General features: G+C 33.8%; 1 protein-coding gene across 1 annotated transcript; it reads left to right on the plus strand.

Moving 5' to 3' along the window:
- Positions 1–11,790: 11,790 nt before the first annotated feature.
- On the plus strand, positions 11,791–12,592 carry LOC149219857 (uncharacterized). The gene is made up of 2 exons (XM_089382691.1): positions 11,791–12,292; positions 12,420–12,592. The coding sequence occupies exons 1-2, from the start codon at positions 12,005–12,007 to the stop codon at positions 12,483–12,485; spliced, it is 354 nt and encodes a 117-aa protein (XP_089238817.1). The 5' UTR covers positions 11,791–12,004; the 3' UTR covers positions 12,486–12,592.
- The last annotated feature ends 493 nt before the right edge of the window (positions 12,593–13,085 follow it).

Genomic DNA, 13,085 nt, shown 5'->3' on the forward strand with positions numbered 1-13,085 from the left:
ATATATAAGGGAAAATCCAATTGATCTCAAGTTAGGAACAATTACAACAATGACACCCTATCCATTCTTTCCAAGTTCACCTCAATATAGCCCATCTCATTCAATAACCAAAACCTGATTCCTAAATGTTTCTCAAATATATGACAAATCTTAGTAGTAGTAATCTAGAAGGAATGAGGAAGGGCCATGCCATCAACATTATCCTTATTACAATCAACAAGGCTACAAGCCATATCATTGAATGCTTCTTTGAGAACAATAATTGAAGAATTGTGTTAAGAGGGGTTTTCAAACACAACATTGAGCTTCTCAACATTAGATTTCTTTGCAAAAATATACAGACAACTAACTTCATTCTCAAGGCCCTATTTGTAGTATTGCAATCTCTAAATAGTCTTATATTTCTCAACCAACTACAACAATAAAAGATCATAGCCTTTATTCAAATTTTGATATTCATCAAACAACTAGATATTATCTACTTGGAGGGGAGTGGCTTCCTCATGAAGCTCATCAACAAAGAACTACAAGAATATAGCTTCAATATCAAATTAGAAATTAACTTTATTTAAGCCATGAATTTGATCCTCAAATCTAATAAGATTAGTGTGAGGGAGGGCTTTAGCCTCCTCCCTTAAATCATCAAGTAGATTTATCTTATCCCCAAATTCTTCTATGAGGTTCTTAAATACACTTCTGAAAGTTATTTCTATGATAACAATATTCATAATTCCTTCATCAAAATTCTCCAAGGTATATGTTTGCAACTCATTTGCAACAGGACTTAGCTTATAGTGCTACAACCTCCAAATTGTCTCATCCTTCCCATCAATCCTGTGGAAAAGTCAAGACCCAATTTATTCAATTCAATAATTATTTCTTATTGGGAGACAAGCTTCAACCTTCTCTCTTTCTCTGCATGAAGTTCCTAAACAATATCCATATTTCACTAACAAGGTAAAAAGAAAACATCAAACCTAAATACAATTAACTTATGTCATATTGGTAAATATTCAACTATATTAAAATAATTCACTCCAGTGTGAAAAAGATGCACTTAATACAGTGGCAATATAATAGCTCCACCTAGGATATATATCCCTTGTCTAGCAATGACAATCAACCAAGCAACCAACAATGCGCTACCTCCAAAACTCATATAACAAAGTAGAATAATGACATACCCTTCAAGAAACAATATACTTTTGCAATAAGAGAATTGTATCTAAGATATAGTGATCAACATGTATAGAAGTATCAAATAATCTATACCTTCAATGTTCTATTCAAAGAAATGTCATACTAATCTTTTTAGATCAAAGAGTTTAAATGCAACGAATAAAGAAAGAAGAGTATAAAACAAACACCAAGAAGAAATGCCACTACAGTGTTTTTAGATCAAAGAGTTTAAATGCAACCAATAAAGATAAAATAGTCTAAAACAAATACTAGTATGTGTTAACAAAGAGTAATAATAATCCAATATCATATTCACCAAAATGGTTAAGGCACCAAGTTTTGACTTTTGTTTTTCTCTCTTTCCAAATTTGTAAAAATCTAATTCCGAGAGACCATGCCTACACTATTGTATACATGCTTACCTATATACTAAAACATTGGTTGGTTGTATACATGCTTACCTATTAGTAAGACCATTTATTTTATCTTGTGATATCCCTAGCCCTTTTCTCTGATTGTGGATCAGGTTATAGACTAAATAGACTCTCTCTTCAGAAGGTTGTGCAGTATCTATTGGATGGAGAAAAAGGTTTTAATAAAATGTGTACAAAAAAATCCTTAGGGTTGTCTCAACTTATTCTATGTCTATTGTAAATACTCAGTTCTAAAACATTTTCCATATGGTTTCTCACTTTCTTAGAGGAAAAATTGAACAAGTTATGTAAACTTTAAACCATTTAGATCTTCAAGCTTTATTGTTTTTTTCCTTGTTTACTGTCAATCCTCGTCTTTTAAAGTTGTAAAACATATTTCATATAACTACTTGTTTAGAGGCCAAACTCAACGTGCTATATAAACTATTCAAATATTCATCCTTTATTAATTTTTTTTCCTTCATGGTATACAATACATCACAACATAACATGCACTTCATAACCAACTTTTCCTTTCCTGGAAAGGAAGTATAGACTTTTATTGATTTATATCTTTCTATCTCCTTGTTTCCATTGCTAAGTAATGAGAGTTTAGACTGAATTGACAGATTTTGTGTCATTCACACATGAATATTTTTTCTCTTGAGAATATGTTGTTCTATATCATCTTTGCTTTAGGTACTCTTCTTGACAACTGAAAGAATCTTAAGATTGCACTATAATGAACCTAGATTTTGTACAAATCCTACTTCCATATCGATTAGGGTTTTATATGGATGTCGGTAACCATTTTATGTTGATTTGATTTCATACTCATTGGGTATGTTTTTTTCTTTGTGGGTTATTGACCTATTAAATATTTTTTAATCTATTAAGTTTTCATTATATTTCTAAGTGTCTTAAAAGGAATTTATTTATATTTCAGTAGTTAATATGAAGTTGGTTGCTTTTGTTGTTTGTGCAGGTAGTAAAAACACCTCTAGCACTGAGAGACATTTAGTAGTAGTTGTGGATTTGGTGAACATGTCTTGCTCTGTGGTGTTGGCTACTGGGCATATCTTTCTTGATCTTGTATAGAAGAAAGAAAATTTACATTTAGCTTATCCTACATTAACCACGAAATTGCCAACATTCAGAGCACACTTTCTAGCACATTTGTAGAGAAAATTATAGTAGAGCATCACACTTTTCTTATCAAATCTGAATGCTCCTATATGCAACAACGGTGGCTTTCACCACTTAAAGAGCAATAAGACCAAGTCTATTGAGAAAACAACTCCAGCACTGAGAGAGATTTGGTAGCAACTGTGGAATTGGCTAACATTTCTTGCTCTATGGTGTTGGCTATTGGGCATAGATTTCTTGATCTTGTATAGAAGATTGTAAATTTGCATTTAGCTTATACTACTTTAACCATGAAATTTCCAACATTTAAGGTACACTTTCTATCACATTTGTAGAGAAAATTACAACATAGTATCATACTTTTCTTATCATATCTAAATGCTCCTATATGCAACAACTACCTTGTGCCTCATAGTTTAAATTTGTGCAAGGATGAGGAGTGTCAAGGTGCAAGCTAGAATAAGAAGAGGGGAAGTCGGGATTGAGTGCTGTATGAAGAATCTTGTTTGGGACTTGAGATAGATTCATTCTCAACATATCTAGCGTAAATATTAATAAAAAAACTCACCATACTTTGAATTTTATTTATCGTATCCAGATTGGGATTCATCGTTTTTTGTAGTTACCTTGTTGCGATCTAACTGCTAAGCCCGTTATTAATTCCATAGTGAATTCGAGCAAGAAAGAAAAAAGATATTTTGTTGTCAGTGGTGAGCATCTGATTTTTTAATGAAGGACATGAACCAGGGGTTCGCTAGATGTGTAGTGGAAATAAATGTAGATTATGAGAAGGGAATCGCCATATTGGCTCCAATAGTCAATCAAGTAGATATGAAAAACAGGGAGGTAGAGAAGTGGAGTTGGTCACTCTCATTCCTCCTCGAATTCCTTACCGGAAAATTTTCCCTACAAAATAGTAGCAATACAACTTCAAGAATAGGAAAAGTCGCAAAAGAAAGAAAGGGCTTGCTCATAACCCATAGTGGCGTTTAGATAAATGGTTAAAAAAACAATGTTGGTTCTGCATGTCGCAGCCTACTGCCACGAACCACGATTTGTTCCAGTTGATTCAACTTTTCTATGGACTTCAACAGCCATCTCTTCTTGGAACCCTTGACCTTCACACCTGTAACGACTTCATCGCCAGGGACATTACTTATTAGAACCTCATTCCCCTTCCTTCGCACATCGAACTCTGCAAAAACAAGAAAAACAATAAATAAAACCCTAACATAAGTTCCATGTTCAATCCTTGGGGTCAATGTGATTTCCACGAGATTAGATTTTTTCTCTACCTAGTGTACTAGACATTCATGGTGTTAATTCTCCACATGACAATCTTCTCAGAGGCAGTGACAGGCAATATGAAATGTTAGCAAGGGGGATTGCACCACCCATCTGAGGAAAAAGTAAGTGTGATTAATTCAAAGGAAACCCAAATGAGTGTGAATTCGAGTTCAGGGGGACACCTCTCCTCTTTCTGTAAAGAGTCACATGTATTAATTCATTTTGGTAGCGCCCCCATGCACCTAACCTAAGAAAAGGTAGTGGAAACCAACAAACACCCCAATCCTGTTTGCGAGATTATGAGAAAGTAGGCATCATTTTAGAAAGACTAGTGCATTTCTGCTATCTCCCTCTCTCGATATGAAGACATGAAAGGAAAAAAGTTAAAATGAGTTTCCTGCGAGTTAAACTTCTAATTTTATTGTTAATTATTATTAACTATTAACTAACTATTAACCTAGCATTATTATTAATTATTAATTATCTATTAATCTAGCGGTTGAATATTGTTCACTTGTCTAAGATTAAATTTGAAGGTGCAGAGCTCTACAAGGTGGCACCTAGGGGATTCTTTCTCAAAGGGAATGTCTTACGGTGTAATTAAATAAAAATAAAAGTTATGTTAAATGGTTAATAACAATCCATATTGTTTATTTAAGTGCAACTAAATAGAAGATCATATAAGTACTTGAATAAATGATGAAATAAATGAAGATTACAATACCATTTAATAGGTAAAGATTACATTATTTTTTATACCATCTTTATTTTACCGTATCATTATAATAATATTTAATTATGACTAAATATTTCATAAGTTAGCTTGACTAACATACTTATTTAATATTAGAAATGTCAAATTCTATTTTAAAAATAAATAAATAATCACTTAATTTTATATATCAATCTTATTAAACATTTACACAAAATGTTAAACATTTACACAAATGATGAAAAATGTTTGGATTTGGGTTTTTAAGATAGATGTGAAATATGATAAATGGGTCAAATATAAAGGAATTGTACCCGCTGATTTAAGCATAGTTCGTAGACACCACCGGTGGCATTCCCACTAAGCTCGTGTTGAATATAGGCATGTGCAATATCTGTAATATTACATCCATTCATTTAGTGTAATTGTACTTTATTGAACAGTCTACAAGAATTAAGTGCATTGGTTATTGATTATTATTAATAATTATTAATTTTTTGGTTCACTATTATTAATTAATTATAAATGGATTAATAACATGAAATTATTAATTATTAAGATGATTAATTTTGATGGTTAAATATTGTTCAATTGTCTAACATTAAATTTAAAAGTGAAAATGTAGAATGGTGCAAAGTGGTACCTATAAGAACTTTTTTCAAAAAGAACACCTTAGGACACAATTACCTAAATATTTTTATCACAAAAAAAAATTCTTTCTTTATTAGTTTTGATCTTTCACCATACTTAATGAATCTAATTTTGGTCCCTCTCTATTTTTGCAAGAGCATTTACTATCTCTTAAGCATTTTTGTAGAAGTGTGGGGATGCAAGTCAATATCATCAAAAAGAAAGTAATGGTTTTCTCTAAAAAAAGAAAACATAACCAACATAAGTTCTACTTTGAAGACAACATTCTAGAAGAAGTTCTGGATTACAAATACCTCGGAATTGATTTCAACAACAATTTAAGCTGGGATGGTTATAGAAAGAAAAGAACTTTGGGGGGTTGGAAAACATTTTATGCTTTTCAAAATAGGTGTAGAGAGGTAGAGTTATGGGACTGGAAAACCACTTAAGCTCTTTTTGGGCTTCTAGTGATTCTGATGATTCTCTATGGTTGTGAACTATGGGCCAACAATACATCCGACATGCAATGGAAACAAATTCAGAAAATTCAGAAACCTTTGATTACAAACAAATTCATGATTAAAAGTGCAATTCCTTATGCTATTGTGTTAAGTGAAATACAAGTTGCTCCTATTGAAGCAATTGCTATGGTGCGAGTCATAAGGTATTTAAACAAATTTGAGCAAATGGAAGATGATAGATGGCTTAAGGTTGTCTTTAATGCCATATTGTGTGACAAAAAAAAGGCTTGGATGCAGCGAAATAACAAATGGTTTAGTAAATGGGGTATTTGTTTGAACACATGTCCCATAAATAGCGAAGAGATAAAAGCTTTTATTATGGATAAGTTCCATAAGTGTACTTGGGATAAGGAGCTAGGAAGAAAGAAAAAGTACTATATTGAAGTGTTTAATCCCACTCATAGTCATCAACCAAAAGCATACATAGAGGCCAATATCTCTTGGAGAGCCAAAATTCTTATTGCTCAGTTAAGAACTAATTCTCATCAACTCCGTTGTGAAACAGGGCGTTGGAAAAGGCCAAAAGTAGTGTGGGAGGAAAGAGTATGCATTTTTTGTTCTTCCAGAAAAGTGGAAACCAAAAAGCGTTTCATTTTAGAATGTGAGGCCTTCAAAGACAACAGGGAAAATTATGCAAATACACTAACAACGAGCTCTTGGGATAATCTATTTAACAAGAAATTTGTCGAGATGCTGGAAGCATTTACTGTGGGGATTTACAAAAAAATGGTAAAATACATCAAACAGATGAAAAAGCAATATATCCCATAGGCTATCTTTAGTCTTATGAATATTAAAATAATTTTATTTCTTTCTTTCTTTACTCTTACTCTTTCTTTCCTTACTTTTACTCGCTCTCCATACTTTAAAAAATCTAAAATAAAATTAGGTTTATCCCTCTAAAAGATCACTCCTATAAAGCCATCACTGTTACATCAGACACGACATCATTGGAATCCCCTCTTCGTCAACTGACACAGCCTCTCACCATGGCGGATCCTATTTCCACCTCTATTGTAAATTTAATGCGCCTGACATGCGTGGGCGATAGCCACATACAACGCGCGCAGTGATGACTATTGCCCCCTAGTCATCACGGCGCGCGTTGCATATAGCTATCGCCCCCGCATATCAGCGTGCATTAAATTTACAATAGAGGTAGAAATAAGATCCGCGTCTCACCATAACCCCCACTCACCCCATATTCATCCCGGCTCAACTGTACCTCAGTCCTATTTTCATTCTGATTCGGCGCCCCTCCGTTGACCAATCTTCCCTCCACGTGGCCACTCATTTATCCGGGCCACGGCCGGCCTTTCCTTCAGACCCCCGTTACCTTTTCTTACCGCCCCCCTACAGCACTTGGTGCCTCCTTAAACCACGTGGCCCAACCCAATGGGCCGCTCCTTGACCACGAGGCTTTCACCCTCGAAAACTTTGGTGCCTCCTAAAACTACGTGGCTCGCTTCATTCGGCCGCCCTCTTGTCCATAATCCACATGAACCCTGTCCTTACTTTAACCAAAACTAAATGCGCATTTTTTACACGTCATTCCTGAACTAATTTTTTTCATTATAACGTCACTTTCCCCTCACGTGTCTTCCTATCATTTTCACATTAACAACCACATCCCCACCATTAAACTGTCAATAACTCAACACCCAATTACCAAGTAACACATTGTATGACGTGGTCGCCACATTATTTTTTCCATTCAGTGTACTCAACATTAAGTTAACTCAATGCAAGGCATCATGTATAGCTAGAAAATACCAACTTTGTGCATTCAATGTCACATAATATCTAGTCAAAACTCATGCAAGGCATATTGTGTAGTTTCTCGGAAATTACCACACGGCAATTCGAGCCCAAGTTTCGACATTCAATTTTGGTGATGAATTTTCAACAGTTAAATAATTCCATTATTTTTTTAGTTTAATCGAGTGAAAATTGATTTTTTTTTTAAAGATCGGTAGGTTCTCAGGGTCATGATTTTATCCTTTAAACCTTTTTTAATGTCTTTCTTTAAAAATTAATAAATTTTCAAAATCTATGATGAGATAATTGGAATATTTTTTAAAAATTAATATACAGTTATAAGTTATTTTAGTTTATTTTGCATTCTTTTTTTTATTTTGATGAAATTATTCATGGCCTTGATTAACTAATACAAATTATTATTTTTAGAAATTTTAGTTGAAGGATCTACACGAGAGTAAAGGGTTATATTGGATGATTATTAGGCTAGATATTAGACCAATTAATGCAAAGAAACATAAAAGATGGTTCAATCATAATGACAAAGCTAGAGCTCTAATTGGCATGACGATCTCTAAAGATCTTTGAATTTCACATTCATATTATTATTACACCTCATAAAAAATTGTTGAAGTTTGAACAACTTCATATGAAAATCAATTTGATATGATCTCATCAACCTAAAAATCAACTCATCTTTCTTGATTTGACAAGTTTTTTCTTTTGAAATCCATACTATCATGGAATTTAACATCTTAAGACTCCAACTTGGTGATTGTGGAATCAATAGTATAAATGATAACAATATTTGCAATTCTTTCTAAACTCAAAACTGCTTTTGATATTTTTGTCCATAACTTTTTATTCAACTAAAGATGCATTAAAAGCCAATTTTAAAATGCCAAGTTTTGAGCTACTTTGTGGTCAATTGACATGTGTATAAGATAAGCTCTTGCATATGAGTGCACTTGACACAAGTACTAAGTAGAAAGCATTGTTTTCTCATGATCACAAGGGCTTCAAAGCCTTCAAGAAGCTATTTAGAAAAGCCAATTTTTGCATGACAACCAAGCCACCTATAATGACTCCCCGGCATCCAAAGTATCAACAAGTTACTGCATTAAAGGAAAAAAAGCCTCTTAAGTCATAATCCTTTTGTACAAACATGGTTATCTTGACACACATTGTTGGAAGAAGATGCAAGTATTGGAAGCTACCATGAAAACCATAATATTCAATTTGATACTTCCTCCTCTGCTACTTCTTCTAAGCCTCATCCTCTTTTTGTGGTTGCATGTGAGTCCTTTCATGAATGGATTTTGGAATTAGGGGTTTCTTCTTATATGGCCAAACATAGGGATGCTTTCTCTAGTCTTGATGATTGTACAACCCAACATATTTTTGTCCATGATAGCTTTCCTTTAGATGTTGTAGGAGTAGGAGTGATAGATCTTATTGACATGAAATTTAATAATGTATTCTCCTTATATTTTCTGCAAATTTTCTTTCCATTTTCCAAGTTACTCACTTTAGCAATTGCAAAACTATTGAATTTTTTCCTCATAATTTTGTAATTAGAGATCTAAAGGATCCATCTATTGTAACAACGTCAGGGCATACTAATGTCTCTTCAAGAATATACATATTTGATAGCTTTGAGCCTTCATCACATACCACAATCATTCTAGAGTAAACTTTGCCATGAACAATTTGACCATTTAAACTAACGTTACATGCAAAAATCTACGAAGCACTAAATTGTGCACAAATTACCCCTTGTTTCATGTAATGATGGTGTTTGTTATGGTTTTTTTTTAGGTAAGCATTGCAAAGATTTTTCTTTTTGGCCATTCCTGTAAACCACCAACACCACTTGAATTATATTATAGTGACATTAGTGGGTCATTTCATACTCCATCATTGTATGGAGCATGATACATTCTTAATTTCATTGATGATCACATGCAACACACACGTTTACTTTGCAAAGCTCAAAAGTGAAGTTTTCAATCTTTGTCTCTTTTGAAGCAAGGTTGAAACGAAATTCGGTCATCTCATTAAGGGGATTTTCACTAGCAATTGTAGAGAATACATTAATAAAAATTTCATTGATTTTTTTCTCTAAACACGTCATTTAAGTGCCACATATAATGCCTTACAATTGATAGCAACAATAAGGAAGCTCATCAAGGTAGAACTACAAGAATATAGCTTCAGTATCAAATTAGAAATTAACTTTATTTAACCCATGAATTTTATCCTCAAATCTAATAAGATTAGTGTGAGGGAGGGCTTTAGCCTCCTCCGTTAAATCATCAAGAAGATTTATCTTATCCCCAAATTCTTTTATGAGGTTCTTAAATACACATCTGAAAGTTATTTCTATGATAACATTATTCATAATTCCTTCATCAAAATTCTCCAAGGTAGATGTTTGCAATGCATTTGCAACAAGACTTAGCTTATAGTGCTACAACCTCCAAATTGTCTCATCCTTCCCATCAATCCCATGGAAAAGTCAAGACCCAATTTATTCAATTCAATAATTATTTCTTATTGGGAGACAAGCTTCAACCTTCTCTCTTTCTCTGCATGAAGTTCCTAAACAATATCCATATTTCACTAAAAAGGTAAAAAGTAAACTTCGAACCTAAATACAGTTAACTTATGTCATATTGGTAAATATTCATCTAGATTAAAATAATTCACTCCAGTTTGAAATAGGTGCATTCAATACAGTGGTAATATAATAGCTCCACCTAGGATATATACCACTTGTCTATCAATGACAATCAACCAAGCAACCAACAATGCACTACCTCCAAAACTCATAACAAAGTAGAATAATGACATACCCTTCAAGAAATGATATACTTTTGCAATAAAGGAATTGTATCTAAGATATAGTGATCAACATACATAGAAGTATCAAATAATCTGTACCTTCAATGTTCTATTCAAAAAAATGTTACACTAGTGTTTTTAGATCAAAGAGTTTAAATGAAACCAATAAAAACGGAATAGTCTAAAACAAATACCAATAAGAAATGTCACCCTAGTGTTTTTCGTTGAAATAGTTTAAATGCAACCAATAAAGATAGAATAGTCTAAAACAAATACTAGTGTGTTACTAGTGTGTTAATGACGAGTAATAATAATCCAATATCATATTCACCAAAAGGGTTAAGACACCAAGTTTTGAATTTTGTTTTTCTCTCTTTCCAAATTCGTAAAACTCTAATTCCAGGAGACCATGCCTACACTATTGTATACATGCTTACCTATATACAAAAACACTGGTTGGAAAAGATATCTTAACATAAATAGTAAAAATGAGACATGTGTCCAATAGTCTAAAAAAGGTTATTCCTGTCCATACCTTGGCCAGTCACTAAAACAACCTAATACCTCAGCATAATTACAAATAAACACATGGCTAATTGACAGAATTTATCCACGCGAAATTCCTTCACCTATAGAGAATTTTGTGATCCCTTTTAGTAGAGAAAATAGATAATTTTGTGACCCCTTTTGGTCTCGAAAATATACGGTTAATACTTTGCATAAGACTTGATTAATTGATAAATAGAAAAAAAATAAGTTGAATAAAGAAAAAAGAAAGACATGAATAATGGATAAATAGGAAAAGATAAGTTCAATAAAAAAATAAATGAAAAAGAAAATGACAAATTAACAACAATGAATGCTACTAGTCACCAAATTAGGAAAAGAAATCCCCACATTGAAAAGCTCTAAGCTCTAAATGACCAACTATGAATGAGGAAGTCCATAGAACACAATCAAAATTCTTACTCCAATTACACCCCTCAGAAAATGCATGTAAACTAACTGCTTAATTACAAAAGTCCAAGGTAAGGAAATATATATTCCAGATCTGCTACCAAGTCTAACGACTCCCACATGTAACAATAGACCGACTCAACTTCCACCTTATCCCCTCCCATACGTTTACCCAGTTTCCTCCTCCAGAACAACCACTCCTAGGAATCAACCAGAGAAAAAGCCGTGATGGCTCCCACCAGTGAGAGTGCAAAACCACTCCTAGGAATCAACCAGAGAAAAAGCCGTGATGGCTCCCACCAGTGAGAGTGCAAAACCCGTGACGACTCTTTGCAAAATTGTGTGGAGAAGACAGACGTGACATCCATCGTCATCCCCTCACCCGACGCACCCATCTCTTGCCCTCACATTGCACATGACCCCATCCTCTCATCTGCATACAAATATTCATGGCTGCCCCTCTTTCTCTGCAACTGGTTTGAAGAAGTTATAATTTTTTCTTCCTCTTTTTTCTGCATATTCTTTGCTTCCTCTCAACGTATATATTTCCAACAATCATGGCAGCTGCTGCAAATAATCGATCGCTGTCTTTGAATTTCTTCTTCTGGTTTGCCATATTGTTTATGACGGCTCTTGCTACAGCCAGGCCAATCGTCGAGGAACGGCCGTGCGAGGAGATATACATGGTTGGGGAAGGAGAAACTCTGCAGACAATCAGCGAGAAATGTAACGCCCCCTTTATTCTCATCGACAACCCTCACATCCAAGACACCGACGATATCTCTGAAGGCGTGCCTCTCAAAATAACTCACGAGAAAACAGAAGAAGAAATAAGATCCTCAGTTGTAAGAGACAACCGAAGAGTGGGTTGAATTTGATTAGTATGTTGATTCCGGTCTAATTTCTGCAAATAACATGCTGAAATGTATTTGTGAAAATTAATACTCTTGGTCTTCCCTAATTGAGTTGCAGCATGACTTGCAACGATCTCTTGAAGATAGAACAGCGTTATGTAGATCAATCCGTCTCCTCCTGTAATTTTTTTCATTGTAACACATACTGTAAAGGGCGTTCTGTAATATGTAGATCAACCCGTGTCCTCCTGTAATATTTTTCATTGTAAATGACCGAATATGCTTACCCTAGTTTCTCTTCTGCTTCGATTTTCGCACAAGGGTAACATGTATTTTGGACCATAATCTGTAATCAATAATATCATCGAATCTATTTTGATGGGAAAACCCGCGTTTGTTCCTTCTGGTTAATACTCAGGTTTGGTTTTCTGTGTTCGATGCAAGAACTTACTTTTGTCAGTTGTGTTACGGAGTGTCCTGGGAAGTTATTAACTTTTTCAAAAGTATATTCTATGAAGTTAGTTAAATTCGTATCATGGTTATAAACTAAGTCGGTTGAAAAACATAGAATTCTTCCCTAACTGATCCTTGGAGTTGCATACGTTGGATTGAGTCATCATCTTCAGTTTTTGGACTTTATGATCATCAGCGTGACAAATCAACATAATCTAAGGAAATTTGATACCAAAGAATGTCATGCAGGTAAATGCAACACATATCGATAACACCAAAGATCGTTAAATATTCTTGGAATTCAAAATCAAAGAGAGTAACTATATTGACA

Source organism: Pinus tabuliformis, chromosome Q, assembly GCF_031772625.1.
Source record: "Pinus tabuliformis cultivar Carrire ecotype Pingquan chromosome Q, CPIR1, whole genome shotgun sequence".
Lineage (NCBI taxonomy): Eukaryota > Viridiplantae > Streptophyta > Pinopsida > Pinales > Pinaceae > Pinus > Pinus tabuliformis.